This window comes from Euprymna scolopes, chromosome 32, assembly GCF_053919585.1.
Source record: "Euprymna scolopes isolate OS-2025 chromosome 32, ASM5391958v1, whole genome shotgun sequence".
In the NCBI taxonomy this organism is placed as follows: domain Eukaryota; kingdom Metazoa; phylum Mollusca; class Cephalopoda; order Sepiida; family Sepiolidae; genus Euprymna; species Euprymna scolopes.
The window spans coordinates 40,190,111-40,217,174 of NC_136513.1; the positions used below are offsets into that span (position 1 = coordinate 40,190,111).

General features: G+C 33.5%; 1 protein-coding gene across 1 annotated transcript; it reads left to right on the plus strand.

Moving 5' to 3' along the window:
- Positions 1–11,271: 11,271 nt before the first annotated feature.
- LOC145256106 (UDP-glucuronosyltransferase 1-2-like) lies at positions 11,272–26,655 on the plus strand. Its single transcript, XM_080114692.1, has 2 exons — positions 11,272–11,382; positions 24,823–26,655. The coding sequence occupies exon 2, from the start codon at positions 24,844–24,846 to the stop codon at positions 26,365–26,367; it is 1,524 nt and encodes a 507-aa protein (XP_079970818.1). The 5' UTR covers positions 11,272–11,382; positions 24,823–24,843; the 3' UTR covers positions 26,368–26,655.
- The last annotated feature ends 409 nt before the right edge of the window (positions 26,656–27,064 follow it).

Genomic DNA, 27,064 nt, shown 5'->3' on the forward strand with positions numbered 1-27,064 from the left:
TAGTCATCATGAGTCGCATCTTCTGTTTGGCACGTGACTTATTTTTCGCCATTCCTTCTGATCCAGGGCAAGTTGGTTGATGGACGCCCAACTGTTGAGAAATGTCCAATCAAAAGTATTTTCTATCCACCTTCCCCTTGGCTTTCCTCTGCCACTTTTACCTTCTAAAACATAACTTTGACTCGCCATTAGCTGATCATTTGACATGGCCAAAAAGTTTCAGGGTTTTACTTTTTATTTTATCAAATAGAGGGTGTAGAGAAGTAGTTTGACGGATGGTGAGAATTTTGTTTATTTTGATCAGGCGATATTCTGTTACATGATTTTGAAATACCTCAATGCGATTGGTTAGTTGTTTAGTCCATGTGATTTTGAAATACCTCAATGCGATTGGTTAGTTGTTTAGTCCATGTGATTTTGAAATACCTCAATGCGATTGGTTAGTTGTTTAGTCCATGTGATTTTGAAATACCTCAATGTGATTGGTTAGTTGTTTAGTTCATGTGATTTTGAAATACCTCAATGCGATTGGTTAGTTGTTTAGTCCATGTGATTTTGAAATACCTAAATACGATTGGTTAGTTGTTTAGTCCATGTGATTTTGAAATACCTCAATGCGATTGGTTAGTTGTTTAGTCCATGTGATTTTGAAATACCTCAATGCGATTGGTTAGTTGTTTAGTCCATGTGATTTTGAAATACCTCAATACGATTGGTTAGTTGTTTAGTCCATGTGATTTTGAAATACCTCAATGCGATTGGTTAGTTGTTTAGTCCATGTGATTTTGAAATACCTCAATGCGATTGGTTAGTTGTTTAGTCCATGTAATTTTTAAATACCTCAATGCGATTGGTTAGTTGTTTAGTCCATGTGATTTTGAAATACCTCAATACGATTGGTAAGTTGTTTAGTCCATGTGATACAATCAAGACCATATAAAACTATTATATACTGCGAGGACATAACTTAAATAAACTTTCACTTTAACAGTTATTAGCAGTCTTTTTGATTTTAGAATGGTGCTGCATTTTTGGAAATTCTGTCTTTCAATGTCGTCTCATGATCACTGCAGAAAGCTAGTATTTATGGCTTAATCAGCCAATCACAATATTGCAGGAGGAAGGACCCGGATGTACTTATATTCATTACATCAAATTACACCAATTATCCATTGTTTATGAAATCTGTAAAAATCAGAAGCGTTTGTAAAAAAGAGATTATATGTCTTCGCTATAAATCCTCAGCTGTACTGTGATAATAGACTTGATGTGTGTGAAAACCGAAATAATATATGTATGAACTTTTGGGCTCACATTTGTATAATAAGAATTTATATTACTATAGAAAATCTCAATCTTTTTCAACTTTTCTCATATTAAAAAATGATAACCAGATCTTGTTAAATAATTGTTTTTTTTTTTAATTGGGAAGAGAAGAATGGTTTAAAGGAAAACCTTGGTTTAAATGATTTTTCTATAAACTATTCTTTTTTTACTAATTGAATTGATTAGATTTGTAAAGTAGTAAGTTTACATTTGTTTTATTATCATTTTCTCCTCTCCCCCCTCTCTCTCTTTATATATATATATATATATATATATATATATATATATATACATAAACACACACACACATATATATATATATATATGTATATATATATATATAATTTTTTTTTTTTTACACAGTGATCACCACTTATCAAGGCCCGGAAGCCACTCAGGGATAAGGGTTATTGCAAGTACATTACGTTAGTATGGAGATTTGATGAAGTGTTTACTTAAGGGGGCGGTTCATTAGGAATTTGTTAACATTGGACTTGAATACATCCAAGTTGTAGTCCGGTGGGAAGCAGGCAGACGGAACAGAGTTCCACAGACGTGCAGTTCTAAGAAAGAAGCTTTGTTCATGAAATCCGCATTTTGATTTAGGCACAGATATAGAGTGGGGGAATTGTTTTCACAATGGATTCAGCTAGACGGGTGTTTTTCGTGAAAGATTGGCGAGGGGGGACCAGAGATTGGAGTTCAGACGAGCACCTGCAATGGAAATAACGATAAAACAATATATATATATATATATATATATATATATATATATATATATATATATGTGCCTTTTTATGCTTATTTAAATCTGTATCTTTGGTAATTCTAATATTTTCTTTTTTTGTTTGTTTGTAATCCTAAAATTATTTTAGCAACTTCGGTTATATTAACACCTTACTAGTCAATGTAGCGCCCACACAGTTGATGCAACGTGCCAGCAACAATACCGTTTCTCTGATTTCTCCACTTAGCAGCTATTCTCTCTGCACATGTAAATTTTCAAATCTTATAAACTTCTTTCCAGAAAAACTTTTTTTATATATATATAAAAAATTTTTTTTTATATATAAAAACTTTTTTTTATATATAAAACCTTTTTTATATAAAAACTTTTTTATATATAAAAACCTTTTTATATATAAAAACTTTTTATATATAAAAACTTTTTTTATATATATATAAAACTTTTTTGATATATAAAACTTTTTTTTATATATAAAAACTTTTTTTTATATATAAAAATTTTTTATACATAAAAACCTTTTTTTATATATAAGAACTTTTTTATATATAAAAACTTTTTATATATATAAAAACTTTTTTATATATAAAAACTTTTTTATATATAAAAACTTTTTTATATATAAAAACTTTTTATATATAAAAACTTTTTATATATAAAAACTTTTTTATACATAAAAACTTTTTTATGTATAAAAACTTATATATATATATAAAACTTTTTTTATATATAAAAACATTTTTATATATAAAAACTTTTTCATATATAAAAACTATTTTATATATAAAAACATTTTTATATAAAAACTTTTTTATATGTATAAAAACATTTTTTTATATATAAAAACTTTTTTATAAATAAAAATTTTTTATATATAAAAACCTTTTATATATAAAAACGTTTTTATATATAAAACTTTTTTTTATATATAAAAACGTTTTTATATATAAAAACCTTTTATATATATAAAAACTTTTTTATATATAAAAACTTTTTTATATATAAAAACTTTTTTATATATAAAAAACTTTTTATATATATAAAAACTTTTTTATATATAAAAACTTTTTTATATATAAAAAAGTTTTTATATATATAAAAACATTTTATATATAAAAACTTTTTTATATATAAAAAACTTTTTATACCAAACACTTAGTTTAAAGCAAACTTGATTAAAATAAAAAGTTTTATTTTAAGTTTTCTTATTTTATGTGACTCGAGTGAAATTCAAATATATTTTTTTTATTTCATCTTTACTTAGTTTACAATGTTGTCTCTATAATCAGTTATAAAGTTTAATTAATGTACCGTAATTTCAGTTTTATATTGCAAAAATAATAGATATTTTAAAAATATACACACGCACGTAAATTTTCCAATCTTTTAAGTAAACTTTTTTTCAGTTAACGAAATAAAAACATTAAGAAATTTATGTGCGTGGTTTGAACCCACAGACCATGTCATGCAATAAAAAAATACCCCCCCCCAAAAAAAAACCAACCAAACAAAAAAAACAAAAAAAACACGTATATTTTCAAGTCTTATAAAATTCTTTGTAATTTACCTGTGAAGTTTGAACCTACAGACACCGTCATGCAAAAAACAAAATCGAAACAAAAACAAAACAAACAAAAACAAAACAAAACAAAAAACATGCTATCAACTTACCCACTTTTCACGGCTCATTGTTCTATCATTGTTGCTAAGCGACAACATGGAAAAATGGCTATACCGATAATAGATAAATTAAAATAATTGTTTCGATTATCGATTATCCTTAATTATCGAGGGTATTCTGAGAGAAAACTTAACTAAAATCATCCCCAGACTTACACACTAAAGGTCTGTAAATATTAAAGCAAATCTGTTCAACAGTTTTGGAGTCTATAAGGAACGAACTCACACACGCACACACACAGAGAGGCAAAGTTGCATTTATATAATTGTGGATCTTGCAGTCATAACAGGAAGACCCGTTTTGATGTTCATGATTAAAAGTGGGAAATGAAAAAAAAAAAATAATGGGGGAGGTCAGCTGACCGGTTTCACCCTCACTTTTCGTAAGCTGGATCGAGGGATTTTCTTTTTTATTAATAAAATCGAGTGAAATATCCATCTGGGAATTTCTACGACTTGGTATGGTACATACAGCGCCTAGCCTTCCCAAATCGTCACCCATATATATATATATATATATATATATATATATATATATATATATATATATATATATATATATATAAATGACACGCATGTTTGTAAATTCTTTTCCAGAGTAAGAAGGAATACAAAATTCTTTCCCTCTTCACTATATATATATATATATAATCTGTTTCCTCAGCAAATTTTAACTCAATTCTGATGATGTCCTCTTAAATAGGGAAGCAACGTTTTCGTTCTCATATATATATATATATATATATATATATATATATATATATATATATATATATATATATATATATATTATAAAAAAATAAACGACTTGAGTACCTTCAGCTATTATTGAAACCGAAACCAACCAAGACATGAATAATTCTTGGTAAAATTATTTATTACAAGAACTGAAGGCCATAACAATTAAATGACAGTCACTTGGAAGAAAAAAGATGTAATCGTGACACACAAAATAACACACATGCTATCGTAATAATGCATAGATTATTGGTTGTATGATATGTCTTACACGTGTTTAGTTAAATATTGGTTGTATGATAACAGTAAAAAATAAAAACTCTACTTATTATACGTTTATTTTATAGATCATTGATATTTATGCTCTGAAAGTGCAAATCTATCTTTATTGAGCTTAAATAAATCTGGCAATTTTCGGAGAACAATTTTATTGAATATATGCGTCAAAAGAATATATTTTTTTACTATCAAAAGGCACACACACACACACACACACACACACACACACACACACACACACACACACACACACACACACACACACACACACACACATATATATATATATACATACACAGAATTACAAAAAAAAAACGGGCCTCAAATCTAATTAGGCCCCGTTTCTTAGTGTTTTGTCCGAATAAAATGAAACTTTGGTCATAACTAGTTTATTATATTCAACACATCACATAAAAACACAATGGTCTTTGGCCTTTTTTCTCCATTCTACAGCATATGTTCTAGATGGCCTCCATTTAGCTTTTGTTTTTTTTTGGGCCACCCTGTATATATCAAAAACTTCTTTCATAATTTGCAGTTTTCAATTCTTGTGCTAATCAGCAAATTCATATATTGCCTATGAATAGCATTTTCCTCTGATGATATGAGCCAGTTTTTTGAAACTCCGTGGGATAAAGAACTTTTCAACTTTTCAACTTGTATTCCTTGTTTACCAGAGTTCCCAAATAAGAATACTTGTGGGGATATTTATAGCTAGGGATCTGTTAACATTGTCTATGAAAAAAGGCCAAGTTATAATCTGTAGGAAAGCAGTCCCTTTGCTCAGAGGCAACATGCATACCGTAGATTTATCCGGCATAAGTCCTGTACAAATAGAGTAAAGTATATAGAAGCTAGAAATAATTGTATGAAAGAAGTAGCAACAGCTAAGAGTAAATACACTGAAACCACCAGGAAACGCATTGAAGTCCAAAAATTAGGAACTCGTGATTTCTGAAAAATCTACAATAATGTAATAAATAATGGGCAATCGACAATACCCCCCCCCTCCCCCACTATCAAACAATCATGAGGTTGTTTGCACAGCAACTGAGAAAGCTAACATGCTTTCCCGTCAGTTTGACTCAAACTCTACCTTGGACCCGGCAAGCTATTCCCTCCCTGATTTTCCTCTACAGACAGAAACGACACTAGCTGATCTGAAGCTCACGCCCACCCAAGTACATGATATTATAAAAAACCTAGACACCTCAAAAGCATGTGAACCCGATCTTATCCAAGCTGTGCTATTAAAAAAATGCCCCGCTGGGGTCGCTCCTGTTCTCTCTAAACTCTTTAACAAATGCCTTAACGAATCTTGCTTTTCTGGCTGCTGGAAAACTGTTTCTGTGGTACCAGTTTACAAAAACTCTGGCAAAAGAACTTACCCATTAAATTATCGCCCAATTAGCCTCCTCCATCTTTTCGACAAAATATTTGAGTCCTTAATTAATCAAGCTCTAGTCCACCACCTTACAGCTGCTAAACTTCTGTCAGACCACCAATATGGATTTAGGTAAGCTCGTTCTACTGCAGATATTCTAACTGTAATCTCTGAACATTTATACTAAGCACTGGATAAGGCAGGGGAGGGGGGCAGTAGCCCTAGATATATCTAAGGCTTTTGACAGGGTATGGCACGATGGTCTTCTGATGAAAATAAAATCCTATGGTATGCTTAGTATAATTAAATCCTTCTTAAATGAGAGAAAAATCCAGGTTGTCCTTGATGGGCGTACGTTAAAAAAATTTGATATAAATGCAGGTGTACCTCAGGGATCAATCCTTGGACCTTTATTATTTCTGATATTCATTAATGACTTACCTGATAAAATTGTCTCTGAGATGGGTATATTTGCCGATGACACCACGCCCTATAACAGGAACGTGGGGAAAACTAATGAGCACATATCTAAGGTAATGGCCGAAACCCTACAGGAAAATCTTCAGTTTTAGTGGAATGGGGTCATAAATGGATGGTAACGTTCAATGCTTCCAAGACAAATCTCGTTTCCTTTAATAATTACACGAAACCTTACCAACCAGCAATAGCTAAGGCTAGAGATACTTTACATGAGAGCACTTTGTTCAAGCTCCTTGGCTTAATGTTCACAGGAAACATGAGTTGGAATAGATACATCGAGATTATTGCTAAGGCTGCTGCAAAGAAGGTAGGCTTTCTCTATCGTGCTAGAAAGTTACTTATGTATGAAAGTATGCTGTACCTCTACACAGCCACCATTCGCCCATGTATGAAGTACTGCTGTAACATTCGGGATGGTGCATCTGCTACTAGTCTATCACTCCTGGACAGGGTTCAAAAGAGAGTCGCCAACCTAATAGGTCCTGAACTGTCATCTAAACTTCAACCCCTGTCTCACCGATGAAATGTTGCATCTCTCTGACTCTTTTATAAGTATTTTAATGGTGGATGCTCTGACGAACTACAAGCTCTCGTACCCCCTCGACGAAAATACCTCCGACAAACCCAACAAGCAGCAAAATCCCACCCCTACACAGTTGAGATCCCTAGATGTAAGAAAGCCTTTTACTTCCCAGGACTGCAGGACTTTGGAATTTTCTGGTTTCCTGCTTCCCCAACTGTACTAACATGCAGAAGTTCAAGTGTAATGTGAACAGATATCTTGTTGCTAAACTCCCTACATGGTACCCCTGGAACTTAGGTCCTTGATAGTAGCCCCCTATATCAAAGTGGCAATATGCCTTGTTTGGGGTGAAAATGTAATAAAAAAAAATGTCTTCCACAGGCGGGAAGTTCTTTTGAAAAAGCTCTATTTGTGGAACTTTCGTCTGATACTAGGCACATCGAAAAAAAAACAAAGAGAAAATTTTTGTCTGTTTTGGCAGCAAGTGGAGGGAGACTAACAACGTCTTTTTTTTTGTGAGGAAAAGACTGTAAAGAGCGAAAGAGATCATTTCCCACTTGATTTTGAAGTTGATTCTGAATTTTGTCAATTGTGCATTCATTCGTTTTGTGGACTCATCTCATAGGTATTGTTTTACCACGTTTCGGCTAACTCGTCCTCTGGCCTTCTTCCTGTGATTAATCCTGATGGGGGATAAGAATGCTGACTCTTGTAACTTATTCCCAGTAATTACTGCCTTCCATAGTTGTTGTCTCACCACATTTTGGCCAACTAATTCTCTGGCCTTCTTTGGTAGGATTGAAGCCGCTATTTTCAGACAGTGTTCACCTGTTATGTAGAGACTCAACACCTTTATCCACTGCGTCACAGGCCTAAAAGTCAAGTGTATTCTGGTGTGGCAGGAATACTCCACCTTGGGATATAGCTGACACTTTATGAAAATAAATGATTGCACCAAGTATTAGTGATCTCCTGGGGCGGCAGAAATGGTCCATTTTTCAATTGTCCTAGCAATAGATTAGATATAAGGTTTTCCAATTTAGGTATGACATGAGAATCAGTTCTCGGAGCCTATCAAAGCTTCTTAAAGGATAGGCAGACATTTATTTTAGCATTGTAATTATAAAATCTCCCCTAATGCAGACGGTTATACCAACTAATAATAATGTAGTAGCCTTTTAATCCATTAAAATGAACAAGAGTTATAGCCTGTTGACTTAGAATGGGTGCTTTATGCCAAACTGAGGATTAAATATGGTGAAATTTGTGCCCATTTTTACATTAACTACTAACCTCTATTGGATCGATGCCTCCGTCCAGTCTGTAAGGGTAACCACGTGTGTAATAGTGTGATAAGTGTTGCACAATCCACACCAACACCTCTTCTTAATCGTCACTGCTTGGGTCCAGTGGCAATGAGAGGCCCAAGACTTACTGAAAACTAGTGTTGGGACGATTAATCGGAATCGGGAATCGGAAAAATTGACAAATTTGGGATATCGGAATCTGTATCGGAATCAGAAAAATTGATGCCTATTTTCCGATGCCAATACGATTCTTTTAATTGTCTTTTTTTTTTTTATTTGATTTTGTTGAAAGCAAAATCTTCCATTGTTAGTAATAATGCTGAAATAATGAATATTTATTGATTTTAAATTACCAATAAAGCTAAAATCTATAGATCATCTTGCACAAAGTGTATTTTGAAGTTTAGGAAAATATCTGCATATTTATAACGTGTTTTTTTTTTAATGGAAATCAAGGAAAATAACAACTCTATAGTCAAATATTTAGAGATTTATAAAGAATCGGAATCAGTAATTGTATCGGAATCGGGAAAAATATTGGAATCGTCTCATCACTGCTAAGATAAGTGAGGAGCACATACAGCACTTAGAATTCCAAAATGGTCACCCATTTTAGTACTGACAAGGCTCAACGTTGCTTAACTTGAGGTGATCTGATGGGCGTATCAATGTGATACGCGCCTGGTCCACAAAGTATGGAAATAAAAAATTTAAAAATTAAAAAAAAACGTTTACAAGTGTTTTTGATATAGATGTACATAAGAATACTTTGATAAGTATGTTTTAACTTAAATAGGGATGTTTTGATAAAATTGTGGGGTCTGCGTTCGCGCCTGAGCTCCATAGAATGGAAATAGGCACAAACTTTAATAAAGACTTTTCATATCTATCTGCATAAGTATACTTTGATAATTATGTTTCAGTTTGAAGAAATATAGTATAATAAACTGATGGGGTGTTCGTTCGCGCCTGACCTCCATAGAATGGAAATGTGTCACAAAGTTTAACAAGGTTCTTTAATATAGATCCACAGAATATTGTGATAAGTGCTTCAGTGTGAACAGGTATGGTATAATAAATTATGGGGTTTATCTATTTTATTTTTACTTTCATCATATTTTGCTTTGGTTTTGATACTCCCAAATTCGAAGCTATCTCTTTACAACCCTTCCTTTTCATAACCTATCATACTTTCATAAATCAGTCCATTTTCTGTAGGCTTTTTTTGAACACAGTCAACGACGGGTACTTTTGCTAGTATATATATATATATAATATATACATATTCTGTATATATAATCCCTATTAATCCCTATTAATTCCTATGAATCCATATTAATCCCTATTAATTCCTAACTGTGCATGGAACAAATACTATAATACTTAATTAGCTGCAACTTATCATAAAAAGAGTCCAGGCAAAATTTTAGTCAGATCGGCCCAGTAGATTCTGAAAAACTTCTTCAGTAAATATGACATTGTGATGACTAATCTATATTAATCCCTATTAATCCACATTAATCTCATACTGTACATCGAACAGATACCATAATACTTAGTTTGCTGCACTTTATCATAACAAAGATCCATACAATATTTTAGTCAGATCGGCCCAGTAGATTTTGAAAAAAACTTCTAGAGTAAATGTGGCACTGTGATGACTAGGGTTATGACAACAGCATATTCTTTTCATTGTTTTTACTCTCGAGTATATATCCGACACAGATACAATTAATCAACCGAGAACCACATCACTCTACATAAAAACATATGATATCAATGGATATATACCTGAGAATCAAAACAAGGAAAAGAATATGCTGTTGTCAGAGTCCTAGTGGTGACTAATCTTTATTATTCCCTATTAATCCCTGTTAGTTTAAACTAAACAGAAAAATACAAATAAAACACAATAGCCCAATTACATTTACACATTTAATGTACACTGACAAACATTTAAAGAACACAGGACAAGATCAAAGCGTAGTATCTGTTCTTCAGATGCTGCACTTCAATTTCTTGTTCTTTGTCAATGGAGGAGAAATCCTTCACGACTGAGACAATTTTTATTTTTGTTCCTTTTCTCCACGTTAAAAAACGACCCTGGTGTCTAACTCTGTCCCGTGGGGAGGCATTGTAAATAGGAACAACACAACATAGTACAATGGAGAATGTTCAATAAGACTCACCGGTTGGTGGAATAAGACCTTAGAGCTCATCTCGTGGTGGAAAAAGGTTCTCCTCTCCTTGAGAGGGAAAATCAACACGTCTGCCCGTGACCAAAAGTAAAAGACACAAGGAATATATAAGGGGCAGATTACTCCTCCCCAGTGTCCTCTAATTTTTAGTCCCCTACATCCCTATTAATCCACATTAATCTCAGATTTTGCATCGAACGGATAGCATAATACTTAGTTCGCTGCACTTCATCATAACAAAGGTTCACACAAAATTTCAGCCAGATTGGACCAATAGTTGCCGAGAAAAGGTTGAACAGACAGATAAATAGACAAAGAAAAATATAAAATAGAAACTTATTTTATCATTTATTTTCAAATGATGTGTATAATAATCTGACATTGTGTGACAATTGTATGGCATTCGCTGTCACGGGATTTAAAAATGTCAAATCATTGACATTGTAATCAAAGATAAAAGCTTTTACTAATTTTTCAGAACTCGTGTTTTACTGCTTATCAAAATGACATCGTGAAAAGAAACAAACACATCTGCAAACGATGACGTATCAAAATTAACGAATTCATTCTGCGGAAATTATTAGTTTTTTTTTTTTTTTTTTAAGTGCTTTGGAATCTCGGCGTATAGTATTACAACTAAAATTGTCGACAGATCATTTCGAAAACGAACTGGGGACAGAATCAAGTGTTAAACCATCTCAACTATATTTTGCCCCAAAAATGTGAGTGATTTTTTTTTTGGCAATTCAACTGATTATAGTATATATTAATTCGAAAAAAACAAAACAAAAAAAAAAACGCTATTTGAAAAAAAAATGCATAATAATATTAAGTTTATATCAATTTTTTAATTGCAACTTCAAGGTAAATTTTTGTTCAATATGTGTATTTACATTTGTAAAAAATAAATATTTTTTTTACTTATTTGAACTCTTATGTTTCATAATAAATAGAAATGTCGATATATTTAAATATATTTTGTTCGAATTTCGAAAAAAATAAATATGGGGGGAGGGCACGCACTAAAAAAATATTTCCCCTCATATATTTTACGAAAACTGCATTTTATATGTAATTTCATTCTAAAATGGATAAGTATCGAAAATTTTACGAAAATCTGACTATTAGTTGATTTTTGCTAGATTTATTAAATACGGGTATGTTTTCACGTTCGGAATGTCTACTACATGGGAACGTCATTTTAAAGCGCCAATTATATAAACACGATTTTCGCCTCGCAATTTCATTATTTTCGTACGATGAAAAAAATTAAAAAAAATTATTATTGGTTTATTTTGCCCTTCTTCTTTTAAATGGTAAAAAGTTATACTGATAATATTAATTTATATTAAAGTTACATTGTATTACATATAGGGTGGGGTAATTCTGTGGTGACTTTTGGCAGTCCCTAAAGTAAATATAGTTGATTAATTCGTGAGTATTTAGTTTATCATATACCTGCAATATTCTGAGAACAGAGCACAGCACCTTGAAATGTATTTAACTGAGGCTTTACTTTATTAGATTCTGGTTGATTACTAGCGAAACATGCTCATGACTGTGTAGCAACAGATTACTGCTTATGTAAAGACAAATTGAATATATATATATATATATGTGTGTGTAAAAAAGTGAGAATGTGCATGTGTGTGCGTGTGTGTGCGCGCGTGTATAAGGACACTTTTCAACCTATGTACTCAACGAATTTTTGATATACAGGCTTGGAATTTGGTATATTATACATGGTATTCAGACACGTGGAAAATTTTTAATCTGTTTTTATCCGAAAACAAAAAGGGGAGCTAAAGGGTCGAAATTGAAAAATTGGTACGTGGGAAGCCACCGGGTATTTAACTGTTTTCGACTGTTCCACGACTGCGCATGCACGGTTGTGAAATATGGCAGCTTCCTTGTGCTAAGTATGAGTTGGTGTGAAAACATTCTTTGAAGGCCATGTCCAGCCGATGTAATGTTTATCGTACTTAACTCACTGTCTTTAAGATTATTTTTTACTTACAAAAAGTGAACTATTTAGAAAAAAAAAACAAAACAAACAAAAAACCATAATACTCACATGCACATGTCTCAGTTTCTTTCCATTTTTTTACTTCGTTTTTTTTTTTTTAAAGAATTTAACATTACGTTTAATACCTATGCGATTTCTTTTTTTGTACATAGTAGTCACCACTTATCAAGGCCCTGAGGCCACTCGAGGATAAGAGTTATTGAGTGTACAGTAATCAATGGGATATTATCGTAGTAGTCGTTATTAATGGAAATTTGGTATATTGGATTAATCAAGGGGGCGGTTCATCAAGAATTTGTTTATGTTGGACTTGAAGACAACCAAATTGCAGTCAGCTGCGAAACAGGCAAATGGATGAGAGTTCTAAAAGCATGCAGTTCTAATAAAGAAGCATTGTTTCTGGAATCTATTTGATTTAGGTACAGTTAAAGATTGGGGAAAGTTATTGACAGTGGTTTCAGCTAGACGGGTGTTTTTCGAGAAAGATTGGTGAGGGGGGACTAGAGATTGGAGCTCAGACGAGCACATGCCGTGGAAATAACGTTAAAACAAAGACAGCCTTATAACGTAGCTTCTGTTGGAAAGAGGTTGCAGAGAAGAGAAAAGGGCATCCCCCCCACTAAATTACAAAGTCTATTTTGTACTCTGTCAAGGTAGGATAAGCTGCTTCTAGCAGCTCCTGCCCAGATGTGGCAACAATGCTCCATCCATGGACGTACTGGACTTTTATATAGATAAAGAATTTCATCAGCAGTGAGATATCTACTGAAACAGTAGAGAGATTCCACATTCTTCCAACGACGTTGGCAACAGATGTGATGTACATGTTCCATTTGAGATCAGGAGTACAGGTCAAGCCCAGAAGCTTGTCAAAGCATTTTCTGTTTATAATAAATAAGAATTCTGGATTAATTAAAATATAATATATAATACAGGGTGGGACAGAACAACATGCTTATTATGTTTTAATTGATATTTCAAATACACACACACACACACACACACACACATATATATATATATATATATATATATATAGGAGAACAATAGGAATGAGAAATGAAGTCACAAAAACTATATATATTGGTAAATATAGATTGTTATAATAAGAAAATAGAATCAGCACAGAAAATTGTTAACGGCGATCCAAGTCTAGCTCGCCCAAACTGTAATTGTAACAACCCAAATAGCTGCCCACTGGAGAATGACTGTATACATTCAGACGTCATATACTCATGCACACTGCACAGTAACTGAACTTCCATCTACCACGACAGCAAATAACTTGACAGCCCAAGCCCATAGAACTAGTAATACCAGCGAGAATTCGCATAACTCAACAAATAATAACACACTCATTGAACAACTGATCACGCAACCGGCAGGAATGTTGTATATTGGCTTATATTCGAGGAGATGATATATTAAAACGTGTCATGAGTTATCTAGTGGATGTGATATATTGTTCTTTTAACAGACAGATAATAAACGTATAAATCGTATGTATGTTGTTTAGCTAGGAGGACATGATATTGACGTGTAAACTGAATCATGTTGTATCAGATTTATCACACGAGATATTTTTACAGTTCATATGTAAGAAGAATAATATATTCTTCATACCTTTTTTCTTGAAGAATTCTTCTGTATCTTCCCGCTGCTCCGTGAAAAACCATCAGCACCATCCAATTGAGACATCTGTTCTCATTTGCAAAACCATAAAACAACTCTTTATATTTTTATAATATAAATTTATTACAGTTGTCTCAAATGGTTTTCACAGGATCTGCAATTCGTCTACATTTTCTATTCTTACAGCCCGCTCCTAGCTGTCTGTCTACCCCTGTCTAGACGTCTCTCCGCTCTGGTGGTCAATCCTCAACTCTCTGAATCTCTCCAAAGCTTACTACATCACGTGTTCTCTTACGTCACCTAATTACGTGTTTCAGACCAACCTAATGTCCACAACTAGTTATTTGTTTATTAAAAACCCCAAAATAATGTTTACATATATTTTCTATTTTCACATTCCTTTTGCGATTCACACGCCAATCATTACTTCCCCAATTTAATTGTTTATTCTTCTAATCATAATAACTGATCCAGCGACCATCCGTCGCTCAAATCAATTAATAAGAATACAATAATAATAATGTTTTTACCATTGACCCTGCTTGCTACAGTTAACAGATACTACGCTATGATCACAGCCTACATGAATAGACGGTACTAAGCCACACACCCAACAACCCCTGGAACATATAAACTCAATTTATCCCCAAATAAACGAAGAAACTCTAAATATACATACTCATGCACAGTAACTGAACTTCCATCTACCACGACAGCAAATAACTTGACAGCCCAATTCCCAGAGAACCAGTAATACCAGCGAGAACTCACATAACTCAACAAATAATAGCACACTCATTGAATAACTGATCACGCAACCGATAGGAATAGACAGTACTGAGCCGCACACCCAACAACCCCCGGAACATATAAACTCAATTTATCCCCAAATAAACGAAGACACTCTAAATACACCGCACACAAACCCCAAAATACACACGTACATAGAATTATCCTCCTTCCTGATAAAAGGCAGAATTTCCAACAACTTACAATCGTTCTTCAGAGAGACGCCTAAGACAAAAAACATCCAACCTAGTAAGAAATTTGACAACAAACATAAACTTCTCTTTAAAATGGAAAATATTAAGAAAATCCAAATCTTACAACCCAGGCTCTAAATACTACCTGCTCTGTAACACAGAAGCGACCGAGATTATAACGGCACTTAATAAATTAAATATCCTCAATCAGAGATAATTTGCAGCTGCAGGCACAAGAGAAAGTGCAAATAGAGAAATACAAATAACCCCACTGAAAGGACATCGCCAGACAGGGACTAATATCTAGCACTTCTAATGCTAACCATGCAGAAACAACACCCTCCCTTGCTGTTCCTTGCCCCTAGCAAACGGCTAACACCCAATTATTATTATTATTATTATTATTATTATTATTATTATTATTATTATTTAAAAATAAAATTTTTTCTTCTCCCCACTGCAACCGCCACAAAGACATTTTTCCCCGCTGCAACCACCACAAAGACTTTAATATAATAAAATATAAACCACACCATAAGGACCTTATTACCAAAGGGATGTAAAGAACGCATAACATGGATTTTACCAAGCAAGCTGGATCTAAAAATATTTTCATATCCTTTTTCACCAAATCCTCCTGCTAAAGGACTTCTGATAGATTTATTATTTTGACTTTGACTTTCCATGTCTCACTGACTTTAGCAAATAGGGTGCATACCTTATAAATATTTGTCAATATTTTCTCTCCTCTGATGAGATGGTAAACATCAAAACCCTATAGGTTAAGGAGATTAACTTTCTAAAGCATTATTTGTCTTGCTTAGAATAATAAAAATTCTTTGATATGAAATTCATTTCAATGAGAGTTTTTTGAAATTCATTGAATTACAATTTAATTTATTTGCTCTATCTTGCATATCGAGCAATTCTTGTTTAGATGGGATAACTTATAGAATATTACTGTCAGTAATATTTTGTAAACCATATAATCTCACGTTTCCATAACAACCGATTGTTAAATAAAAACTATTCTGAAGTATTTATATATATATATATATATATATATATATATATATATATATATATATATATATATCTTCTATATATCTATAAAAACAGAGATGTGTGTGCCACAGACGATTTCTGATTGGTTAATCCAATAATCACATCTCCTAAAAACCTATGGTTCGTAGGCTCTTAACTTTACCATAAAATATTATGGCTTTATTTATTGTCCATCTTGGAAGGGTTTAATTTTTTCCTAACTTGCGATTTACAAATTACAAAAATACGAAACTAACTTACAATCTAACAATCGAACCTCCGACATCACGGCCGCCATTATGAAACTAAACTAAAAAAAAAAAAAAACGCGCGTTCACTCGTGGTCTTTACATTACGGGTTTGGGTACTTGTGCAGTTTTCCATTGACATTAAAAAATGGAAATATTTAAAAAAAAATATATTGTACGTACTCGTCATGGGATAAAGTTTTCCTACAGAAAAAAATCACGTAATTTCATCAAGTAGTTATTTTTTTATAGCGAAAAAAGAAAAAATCAACGCTACAAGCGAAATTAAACAGAAAGTTCAAGTAGGGGGATTTCCCTTTTTTTTTATAGCGAGGCCAAATTTCGCGAATTTGGCATTTTTTTTTACAGCAGTTTGGCCTTCAAAATTTCTGTTTGGCCATTTTCTTCACCGATGAAATAAAAAAAGCAAATAAAAACAACGCAATAAAACTTTTAAAAATACGGCACACTTTTGTTGTTCTTGTTTGTTTTTTTTGGTAATTTTCCTTATTTTTTTTTATTTTTTCAAGATAATACTATTAAATGGACACTATTATGCCAAATTAGCCCCCCCCAAAAAAAATGCACAAAAATTCGAGATTTAAGGTTTTGACGAGATAATTTAGCGAATTGTCCGGACTATTACGAGATAACCATCCATTAGTTTTTCCTGAAATTTTGCCACAAATTGTATTTCATTACATAGATGTTGATAGTAACAACATTTTTTTGCCGAAAATTCCCGTTGCGTCTCCAGATTTCATCGGTGAAGAAAAAGGCCAAACAGAAATTTTGAAGGCCAAACTGCTTTAAAAAAAGGCCAAATTCGCGAAATTTGGCCTCGCTATCAAAAAAAAGGGAACTCCCCCTACTTGAACTTTGTGTTTGGTTAAGAATCAAGATGGCTGAATTATTAATTACTCGCTTATAAGACTATCATTACACACAAAAAAAATATAGATTTATTTTTGGGTAAAGTTCCCCCGGGTTTTCCTTTCACTTGAGTAAATAATGGTCTTTTGTTATATGTATGGCGTACTATTATCCTTATATATATGATGTTTATGTTTATAAAAACATCTTAATACGGCGCTGCGTGCAGATCCATAGTCGTTTCGACTGACGGATGCCACACACATGTTTATATATATATATATATATATATATATATATATATATATAAGTGTCTGTGTGTGTCTGTGTGTCTGTGTGCATTTCCCTACGCTAAAACTCTGTCAATTTTAAGCCTAGAGATTCGAAATTTGATATACAGGGTACTGAGATTTGGGAAAATCGATGTGATAGGTTTTCGACAGAAATTTGGCGATTAAGTGGTCAATATTCAACGATTTGACCTTTGAGAACTCTACCAAACTCCTCCTACAATTTTGGGTCTAAACAGTAAACACGTGATATTTTAGATATAGATTCCTTGGACATGGATCTAACTTATTAACTTTACTTGATCCCTAAACAATAAATGTTAAGAGGTCATAATAGGGGTCAAAGTTTTAAAAAATTGACCTTTTTTTTTCTCAGCATTAACCTCAAAACACCTGGGCAAAGCCGGGCACCGATTGCTAGTATATATATATATACACGTGTGTGATATACGGCATAATCGTGTTGACACATCTGTTCTCATCAGGTCACCGAAGTTAGTAACGTTGAGCCTGGTTAGTACGAAATGGGTGACCATTTGGGAATACTAGGCGCTGTATGTGCTCTCCGCTTATCTCGGCATTTGTTTCCAGTCATCCTGCACATACATTTCACTTGCCACTGGTATTTAACACTGTCGACTCAGAAGAGGTCTGGTTGGAGATTACGCACCTCCATCCACGAAAATTTCACGCGCAGGCACCGCCTTCGTGGATATCCATAGTCTGTCAAAGACTGAAGGAGCCTGTTACATATGTGTGACTGTTAGTGTGCGCACGCATTTGTGTAACGTTAGACATGTGTATATGTTTATATATTTATATTTACATGGATCATTTTTAACTTATTAACTGATCATTAATAATTAGGAAAACAGCTGCCAGACACAAGTGTGAGTAATGTGGGTTATATTTAGTTTATACTTATAGTTTTATGTAAAGTGGCTAAGAGGAAGGGCGGTTGAAGCTCTTCGTGCAAATTTGTATATATATATTTTGTTAAATTATTACAATCCGTAGTGGGCATCCATTAATATTATCAAATATTCATTTTTTTTTTTTAGAATATTTCCAAATATTTTCTTGAGTCAGAATCATGCAATGAGGTAAGATAAAAAACTGGAATAATAATTTTAGGATTAAGGTTTAATGATAAATCTAATTTATAAAATCTATGTCTGTCTCCATTTTTTTCCCAACTGCATCTCCCCTGAGCGGGGTTGGACGGGACAAATGATTGGATTTGTTTGTGAATCATTCTTTTATAGGTTTTTAGCCGGTAAACATATTTGTTAAAGATTCAAAATTGGAAAAAAATGGAACTTGTCAGGCGTAATTCCACTTAAAGTGCTCTTGCATGCATGCACAAATATACAGTCGGTTCATCTTTAACTATTTCCACATCTTTCTGACTATAGTTCAAACCCTAACGACTAAAGCAAGGGCGTTAAATATTTTGGTTTCGATTATAACTGATGGCACTTAAATAATATATTTTATTTTACTCTCGAAATAACTACTATATATTGGGTACAATATAATAATCAATCGAGAATTGGCTTTATAATAATGAATGAGATATCTGCACGAATTAAAATATGATATTTAATCATAGTTTATGCCTGAGCAACGCTGAGCGTGCTGAGAGTATACTATATTACAATAATAAATAATAATATATAATCTATTTATATATAGCAATTTTCATCCATACTACGTGTGAAGGCATGTGCGATACCCTGCCCTCATCACCCATCAACCAGGATGCTAACACAGTTTCAGTAGCTCAAGGCGGTACTGCTACTTTTGCTGCTACGAATTAGCTTTTGCTACTGGTCAGGGTACGAGGGGCGTGCAATAAGTAATGCCCCTGACCCATTTCCAGTTGTCTGATCTAGCTGAAATTTTGCATGTGCAATGATTTATATCTCTACGGGTTATGTGACAAATTACAGGTTTGAACTAATTGTGATTTCTGTTTTACAGGTGTTTGAACTGAGTCAGGTGTGAAATGGAGCCTGTTGAATGTCGAGCAGTGATCCGGTTTTTGTATTTGAAAGGACGCACACCACAGGAGACTTTTGGTGAAATGTTAATAACTCAGCCGATAATGCTGGAGAGATTAATACCGACTATGGCTGGAACACTGAATGTTTTGTTTTCGATTCTAGCGGATGGTACCCAAGTCGTATTTAAAAAAAAACAACTTTTGAAATCATTAATATATATGGACAATAATCAATAGAGGATTGGCTATTTGAGTATTAATATGAAATATGTTTGAATCTTAAAATATTTAAGCGTATTTTAAGATGATTAAACATGTGCTAATAAAGCATGTTTGATGACATGTGTCACGTTGCCAAACTTGACATTACCCCGAGTTCAGTAACCTATTTTTCAAATAACCTCTTTAAAAATATGTTTACAATTTCAATTGACGATTAAATTCCTTATTTTAATTTTCACAGAAACAAATAGCATTATTACATTCCTTTTCCATGTACAGATATGTAAGCTAAACTATTGCAATTCAACATTCTTTATTTCAATAACATTCTGTATTTATTTTAACTTATGATTGGAATTCTCAATTCCCAATCTAGCTTTGCAAGTTCGAATCCTTGACTATCCTATTTCATATTTACATTTAACTAATTCCCTATTTTTTTTTTAAATGGGGATCATCACTTATCAAGGCCCGTAAGCCACTCGGGATAAGGGTTATTTTGTGTACAATAATCAATGGGATAATATCGTAGTAATAGTTGGTATTGTTGATTTGATAAAGTGTCTTACTTAAGGGGGCGATTAATTAGGAATTTGTTTATGTTGGACTTGAAGACATCCAAGTTGTAGTCAGGTGGGAAACAGGCAAACGGAAGAGAATTCCACAGGCGTGCACTTCTCAGAAAAAAAGCTATGTTCATGGAATCTACGTTTTGATTTAGGCACAGATAAAGAGTGGGGGAAATTACTGACAGTCGTTTTAGCTAGACAGGCGTTTATCATGAAGGATTGGCGAGGGGGGACCAGAGATTGGAGCTCGGACGAGCACTTGCCATGGAAATAACGATAAAACAAAGACAAACTCGCAACGTCTCTTCTGTGGTAGAGAGGTTGCAGGGAAGAGAAGAGAGCATCCCCCACTTAGCCACGAAGTCTATTTTGTACTTTGTCAAGGCAGGATAGGCTGTTTTTTGAAGCTCCAGCCCAGATGTGGCAGCAGTACTCCATCTTTGGACGTAATTGGCTTTTATAGAGATAGAGAATTGCATCAGTAGTGAGGTATCTTTTTTTCTTTACTTACATGAAAAGGGGACAGCCCTTTATTATGTAACATTTTAAGACCAGTGCAAAACCGGACGGCCTTCTAGTTATAAAATAAAAATTACATCTTTATTTTTATTTTTGTAATAATAAGAGCTTTGTACTAAAAAGAATGTGCAAATTAGTTAACCTTCATGTAGTCGCTCGCATATCCATGACTGAGTATATTAACATGTTCGTTTTAATATTTTTTAAATAGAAAGACTAGGCTTTTTATATCAATGTCGGAGCGTGAAAAAACACAACCTTATAGGAAAAATAGACGTGGTGACTGAAGAGCTCAGGATGTTTGAGGAAGAACAAAGTCGAGGCAAACAATATGCATGGAAAAATTGGAATGACATCAAACCAATTTAATTGTCCTGGAAATCTTTAATTGCAATGGAATGAGCTGTTCTATTACGTTATTTTTAACTGCTGAACGCATTTTTTTCGCGATTCTTAAAATTGTCCACCATTACCATTTCCTTTTACCAAGGCCGGAAGGCCACTTGCGGATAAGGATTAATGCGTGTTAGGTTGTCGGCGAGACGCCATCGTGATGATAAACAATGGTGAAAATTAGGGAGAATTGGATTATTTAAGAAAACAGCCGGAGAAAAAGTTATTTAGATTGGACTTGAAAGCGACCACGTTGTAGTCAGCTGAAGAGCAGCCTGGCGGTATTGTGTTCAACGGATGTAGTGCTAGGAAAGAAACGTTGCTCATTGAATTTTAGTTTAGTTTTAGGCACAGATAGAGAGTGGGAAAAATTATTGACAATTGTTGTAGCTAAACGCGTGTTTGTTGTAAAGATTGAAGCTCAGTCGAGCATTTGTCATGAAAATAAGAATATAGCTGAGAAAGACTCGCAACGTCTCTTCTGTGAGAAAGAGATTGGAAGGAAGAGAAATGGATATCGCCTACTAGATTTCGAAGCCCTTTTTTTGTTTAATTTTTTTTTTACCCTGTCATGGCAGAAAAGAGTACTAGCATCTCTTCCTCAGATGTGGCAGTAGTACTCCAACTTAAGACGCATTTGACTGTTATACAAGTAGAAGATCGTGTCGGGAATCAGATACTTTCAAGAGCGGTAGAATGATTCAACCGTTTTAACAGCACCCTGAGCAACGTCATTTAATCATTAAAAAACAAACAAACTTGCTTATAACAATTCACCTGAAGTTGTTTCGCACTTCCTGCGCTGTCAAAAGTTCAACACCGACTTTGTAATCTAGTAGGCGATCCACTTTCTCTTTTATACAATCTCTTTGACACAGAGTAGGTGTTGCGAATCTGTCTCTGCTCTATCACTATTTTTATGACAAATGTTCGACCGTGCTCCAATCTATGCCCCCGCGCCAATCTTTCACTCATCTAGCCAAAATCACTATCAATAAATTCCCCCACTCTCTATCTATGCCTTAACCCAAACGTGGATTCCATGAACTTTCCTAGAACTTCCCGCCTGTGGAACTCTTTCACCGGTCTGCTTTCCAGCTGACTACAATATCGTTGTCTTCAAGTCTAACATAAACAAGTTTTTATTGGGCCGAACTCGTAAATAATCTAATTATACAAAATTTCCATCACGAACGATTATTAAGCTATGGTCAAAATGATTACAATAAATATATTAACGGTTATCCTCAAATGGCCCCCGGGCCTTGATTTGCGGTAACCCATTTGTAAAAAAAAAAAAAAAATAATAAAAAAAACTTATAAAACCTAAAAAAAAATGGTCTCCATTTAGATTTCAAATTAACGAAAATTAAAGAAAAACTATAGAAAAATCCAAACTCTCAAGAACCTATTAAAAAATGTCTATTTTCCTCCCAATCTGAGTAAATTTTTATAGCTAGTTTTAATATAATTATGTAGCGTTCAGTACCAACAATAATACATAAAGACGAAATATTACAAAATTTTAACGAGATGATAAATAAATTTGATTACATTCTTTTCGTGTCCTCTCTTTTGTGCATACAATTCTAAATGTCATTTTTTTTTCCAAACCGTTTTTTCTTACATAAATACTAGCTAGCCTTCCGGCGTAGCCCGGTCGTACAATACGATTAACATGATATTTTAATTTATGCAAATTGCGTATGTATTATTATAGAATAAACCCCTTATTGATTATTATATATTACGAGGAATAATTTGCTCGGTGGACAAATTAGCCCCCCCCACCTAATAAAATAAGATAAAATAAATAATTATAATAATAATGTCATTCATCAAATTTAGTCTGTGTTTGTTTATAATATTACGTCAGCTGATATTTGGGCTTGACAATGAATGCCCTGGAAAAGTCGCTTCTGATTAATGTTTAGTTTTAAAATATTAAAACGATTTGCAGAAGTTTTACAGGGTACAACTTCTTTTATCGTAAATTGAAGTCATTAATAAGAAAAAAAAAAATAAAATGGTGAGGTACTCCCAAGATTGAACAGGGGATCATTCGATCCGTAGTTGAAGGCTCTATCTCCAGATGACAATATGATTTGCTGAAATTTTATTATCTCCTTTGGCCGGTGTAACGTAAAAATCCCTAGTAAAATTCTTCTTTTTTATCTGTAAAAGAGAAAAGCTAATTTTAAGATCGGAATTTTTCGATTTTCGATACTTATCGGATGAATTTCTGTACAAAACATATCGAAGAACGCTGCCAGATATATGAATTACGTTTGTGTGAAATTTGTAAAAGATAGGCTTAGCTGTTTCGGAAACTTTGAGAAAGGTACCCATACACACAAAGTGATTTATATATATATATATATATATATATATATATATATATATATATATACAGGGTGACCAAAAAAAACCCAACAAAAAACAAAAGAGGTCATCTAGAACATATGCTGTAGAACGGAGAAAAAAAGGCCAAAGACCCTAGTGTTTTGATGTGATGTTTTGAATATAATAAACTAGTTATGAGCAAAGTTTCATTTCATTCGGACAAAACACTATATATATATATATATATATATATATATATATATATATATATATATATATATATATATATATATATACCGTATTTTCCGTATTTTCCGTATATATATATATATATATATATACACGGAAAATACGGAAAATACGGTATATATATATATATATATATATATATATATATATATATTTTCCGTATATATATATACGGAAAATACGGAAAACACGGAATATATATATATATATATATATATATATATATATATATATATATATATATATATATATATATATATAGGGAAAAGAAATGAAGATTGTAAATTAAAATTAACAAGAAAAGTTATTGTTCGACAGAATACTCGAAAAATGAAAATGGGGACACAAACGAACCGATATGATCACATTACAATGTTTTTGCGTTTTATGACTATCATAAAACGATGTTTCATCGAATGTCATAACCAGCAAATTCTTAGCTCGGCTGTTTTAGTAATTTGCTAAGATCTTTCTTTCCACTGAAGAGAAGCATAGCATTCGTTGAAACTGCGCGGATTAAGGATTTCTTAATAATTTTTTTGTCAGTATTCTGTTCAATGCTTGTAAATTTTTATTTACAATCTTGATTTCTTTTGCTTTATTACAAGCTGTACTTTCTATTTTGGTTGTATTGAGTTTTTTTCATTTGGTTGAAATCACTATATAAATATTTATATTAGTTTTAAGTTTACACTTGCTTTTGTCTGGTAAAGTTTTCATTGAATTGATGTAATATATAAATACATAATTTTCTTTATTTTTTTAGACTGATGCTATTGCAGAAAAGATGAAGCACATTCTCTTTCCATTCTTGCTGTCGATGTTTACGCTAATAATTTCGGTGATCGAAAGCGCCAATGTTATCTTCCTGGGTTTACCGCTGTTCAGTCACTTTACTAGTAAAACTCGCGTTGCCCGGGAACTTCAGATACTCGGTCATGACTGCTACTTCCCCGTTACAGAACAAGTGAAATCTGTTCTCGGAGCCAGAGAGGGGGTCAGGTATCTTTCTCTAGAAACTAGATTTCCAGAAGCTTTCCGGGTTCCTGGTGCCTCTAACCAGCCTCGGAACCAGAAAGAAAAAGTAAGAAATCCGATGGGATTATTAGACATGTACGCGGAAGTCTGCGATGATTTGCTGATGGACAAGGATTTTTTCCAGATGTTAAAATCGGTGAATGCCTCTTTGTTTGTTATCGATGGCGTGTTTATGAGTAACTGCATGGCCATTTTTCCTTTTCGTCTCTCGACGCCGTTCATACTGATGAGTTCCCAAAATCAACCTAACCTACACCGAACGCCATGGTTGTTCTCAGTTTTTCCACACAGGTACAACGTTTATTCAGACCGGATGTCGTTCTTTGAACGCTTTACAAACGCCATCTCTTTGATATCCACTTATTTTCGCAAGCCCATGGGTACCCCGATTCGCAGCGTCAAGGAATACGCCCCTGAGAAACCAGCTATTTCTTTCGATACCTTGCTACGTAAAGCCGATCTTCACATCATTGAAAACGATGCCCTACTTGATTATCCGTTGGCATCATTACCCAATGTTAAATACATCGGGGGAATCTACACCCGAAAGGCGAAACCCCTTATTGGGGACTTGGGACGATTTGCAAACGCTTCTGAACATGGAATCATTGTTGTGTCGTTCGGAAGCGTACTCAATTCGCTAAGAGGTCAGCATGAAAAGAAACTAGAAGAAGCTTTTAAGAGGATACCTTACAGCGTGATCTGGAAACGAACCAGCCCTTCTTCTTTTTCTGCGCCCAACGTCTTTATAAGCAAATGGCTACCACAGAACGATATCCTCGGCCACGAAAACGTGAAACTGTTCATCACCCACTGCGGCAACGGTGGTCAATATGAGAGTCTCTACCACGCGGTGCCAATGATTGGGTTCCCAGTAGGTGGGGATCAAGCTTTTAATGCTAGAAGAATGCAAGAAAAAGAGTTTGGAATTTCGATGGATATTCATCATTACACGAGCGACGAGTTGGTAAGCAACATCAACCAGGTGATCGAGAATCCGAAATATAAAACTAATATTCAAAAAGCGAGTACAATATTGAAATCGTCGCCGGAACATCCGGCTGCGCGGGCAGCACGCCACATTGATTACGTGATTAAATTTGGAGGGAGTCATCTGCGCTCTTACTGTCAGGATATCCCTTTATATCAATACATGATGCTTGATGTTTGGGCAGTAGCGTTATTTGTGTTTCATTTTATCATGGTCCTCCTGCTTATCGTTATAAGAAAGCTTCTGTGTTTGTTCAACAGAGAGAAGAGCAAGGCAGAGTGAGAAAATTTCTTGTTGTTGAGGAGTTAGTTATCAAACAAAAATGGCGTCGACTCATGACAAATCTAAATGGCTTCACCTCGTTATGTAAGTCCGTTAGCGCGATTTCTTTTCAACCTTGATATAGATATTTAGTTACATCTGCGCTAAATGTAGAAATCAATCATTCGTTGAGCATCTCAACATGGACGCGATTCGGTCTTTCAAAAAACAAAAAAACAAAAAACAAAACAAAAAACAAAAAAACAAAAAACAAAAAACAAAAACAATAACAAAAAAAAAAAAAAAAAAAACATATCAGGTTTGCCTGTACTTTTCCAACGAGGGATTCTTGAGCAGTGAAGCTAGTATCAAACACCACACAACTATAATATCCGACAAAAAATACCTATAAAATTTTCCTCAACGTGGGAGGAATATAAACGTGTTGGCATAAGTTTTTGTTGAGCCGTTCTCTTATGTAATAAACAACAGAATTACTCAACTTCCGCCATTACTGATCGTCACGATATTAACTCACCGTCTAACTAACACCTCTGAACACTTATCCTAGTGTGGCTTCTGGGCCTTGATAAGCGGTGACTGCGGTAAATATTCATTTCAGGTGAGTAAATTATTTGATCTACATAAAACCATAAAACGGTATTTTATTATTATTATTTTTGCTAAAACATATTATTAGAACAAAGACTTAAATAAA

Excerpts from the sequence above, each read along its gene's own strand:
- LOC145256106 (XM_080114692.1), top strand. The coding sequence starts at position 24,844 with ATGAAGCACATTCTCTTTCCATTCTTGCTGTCGATGTTTACGCTAATA.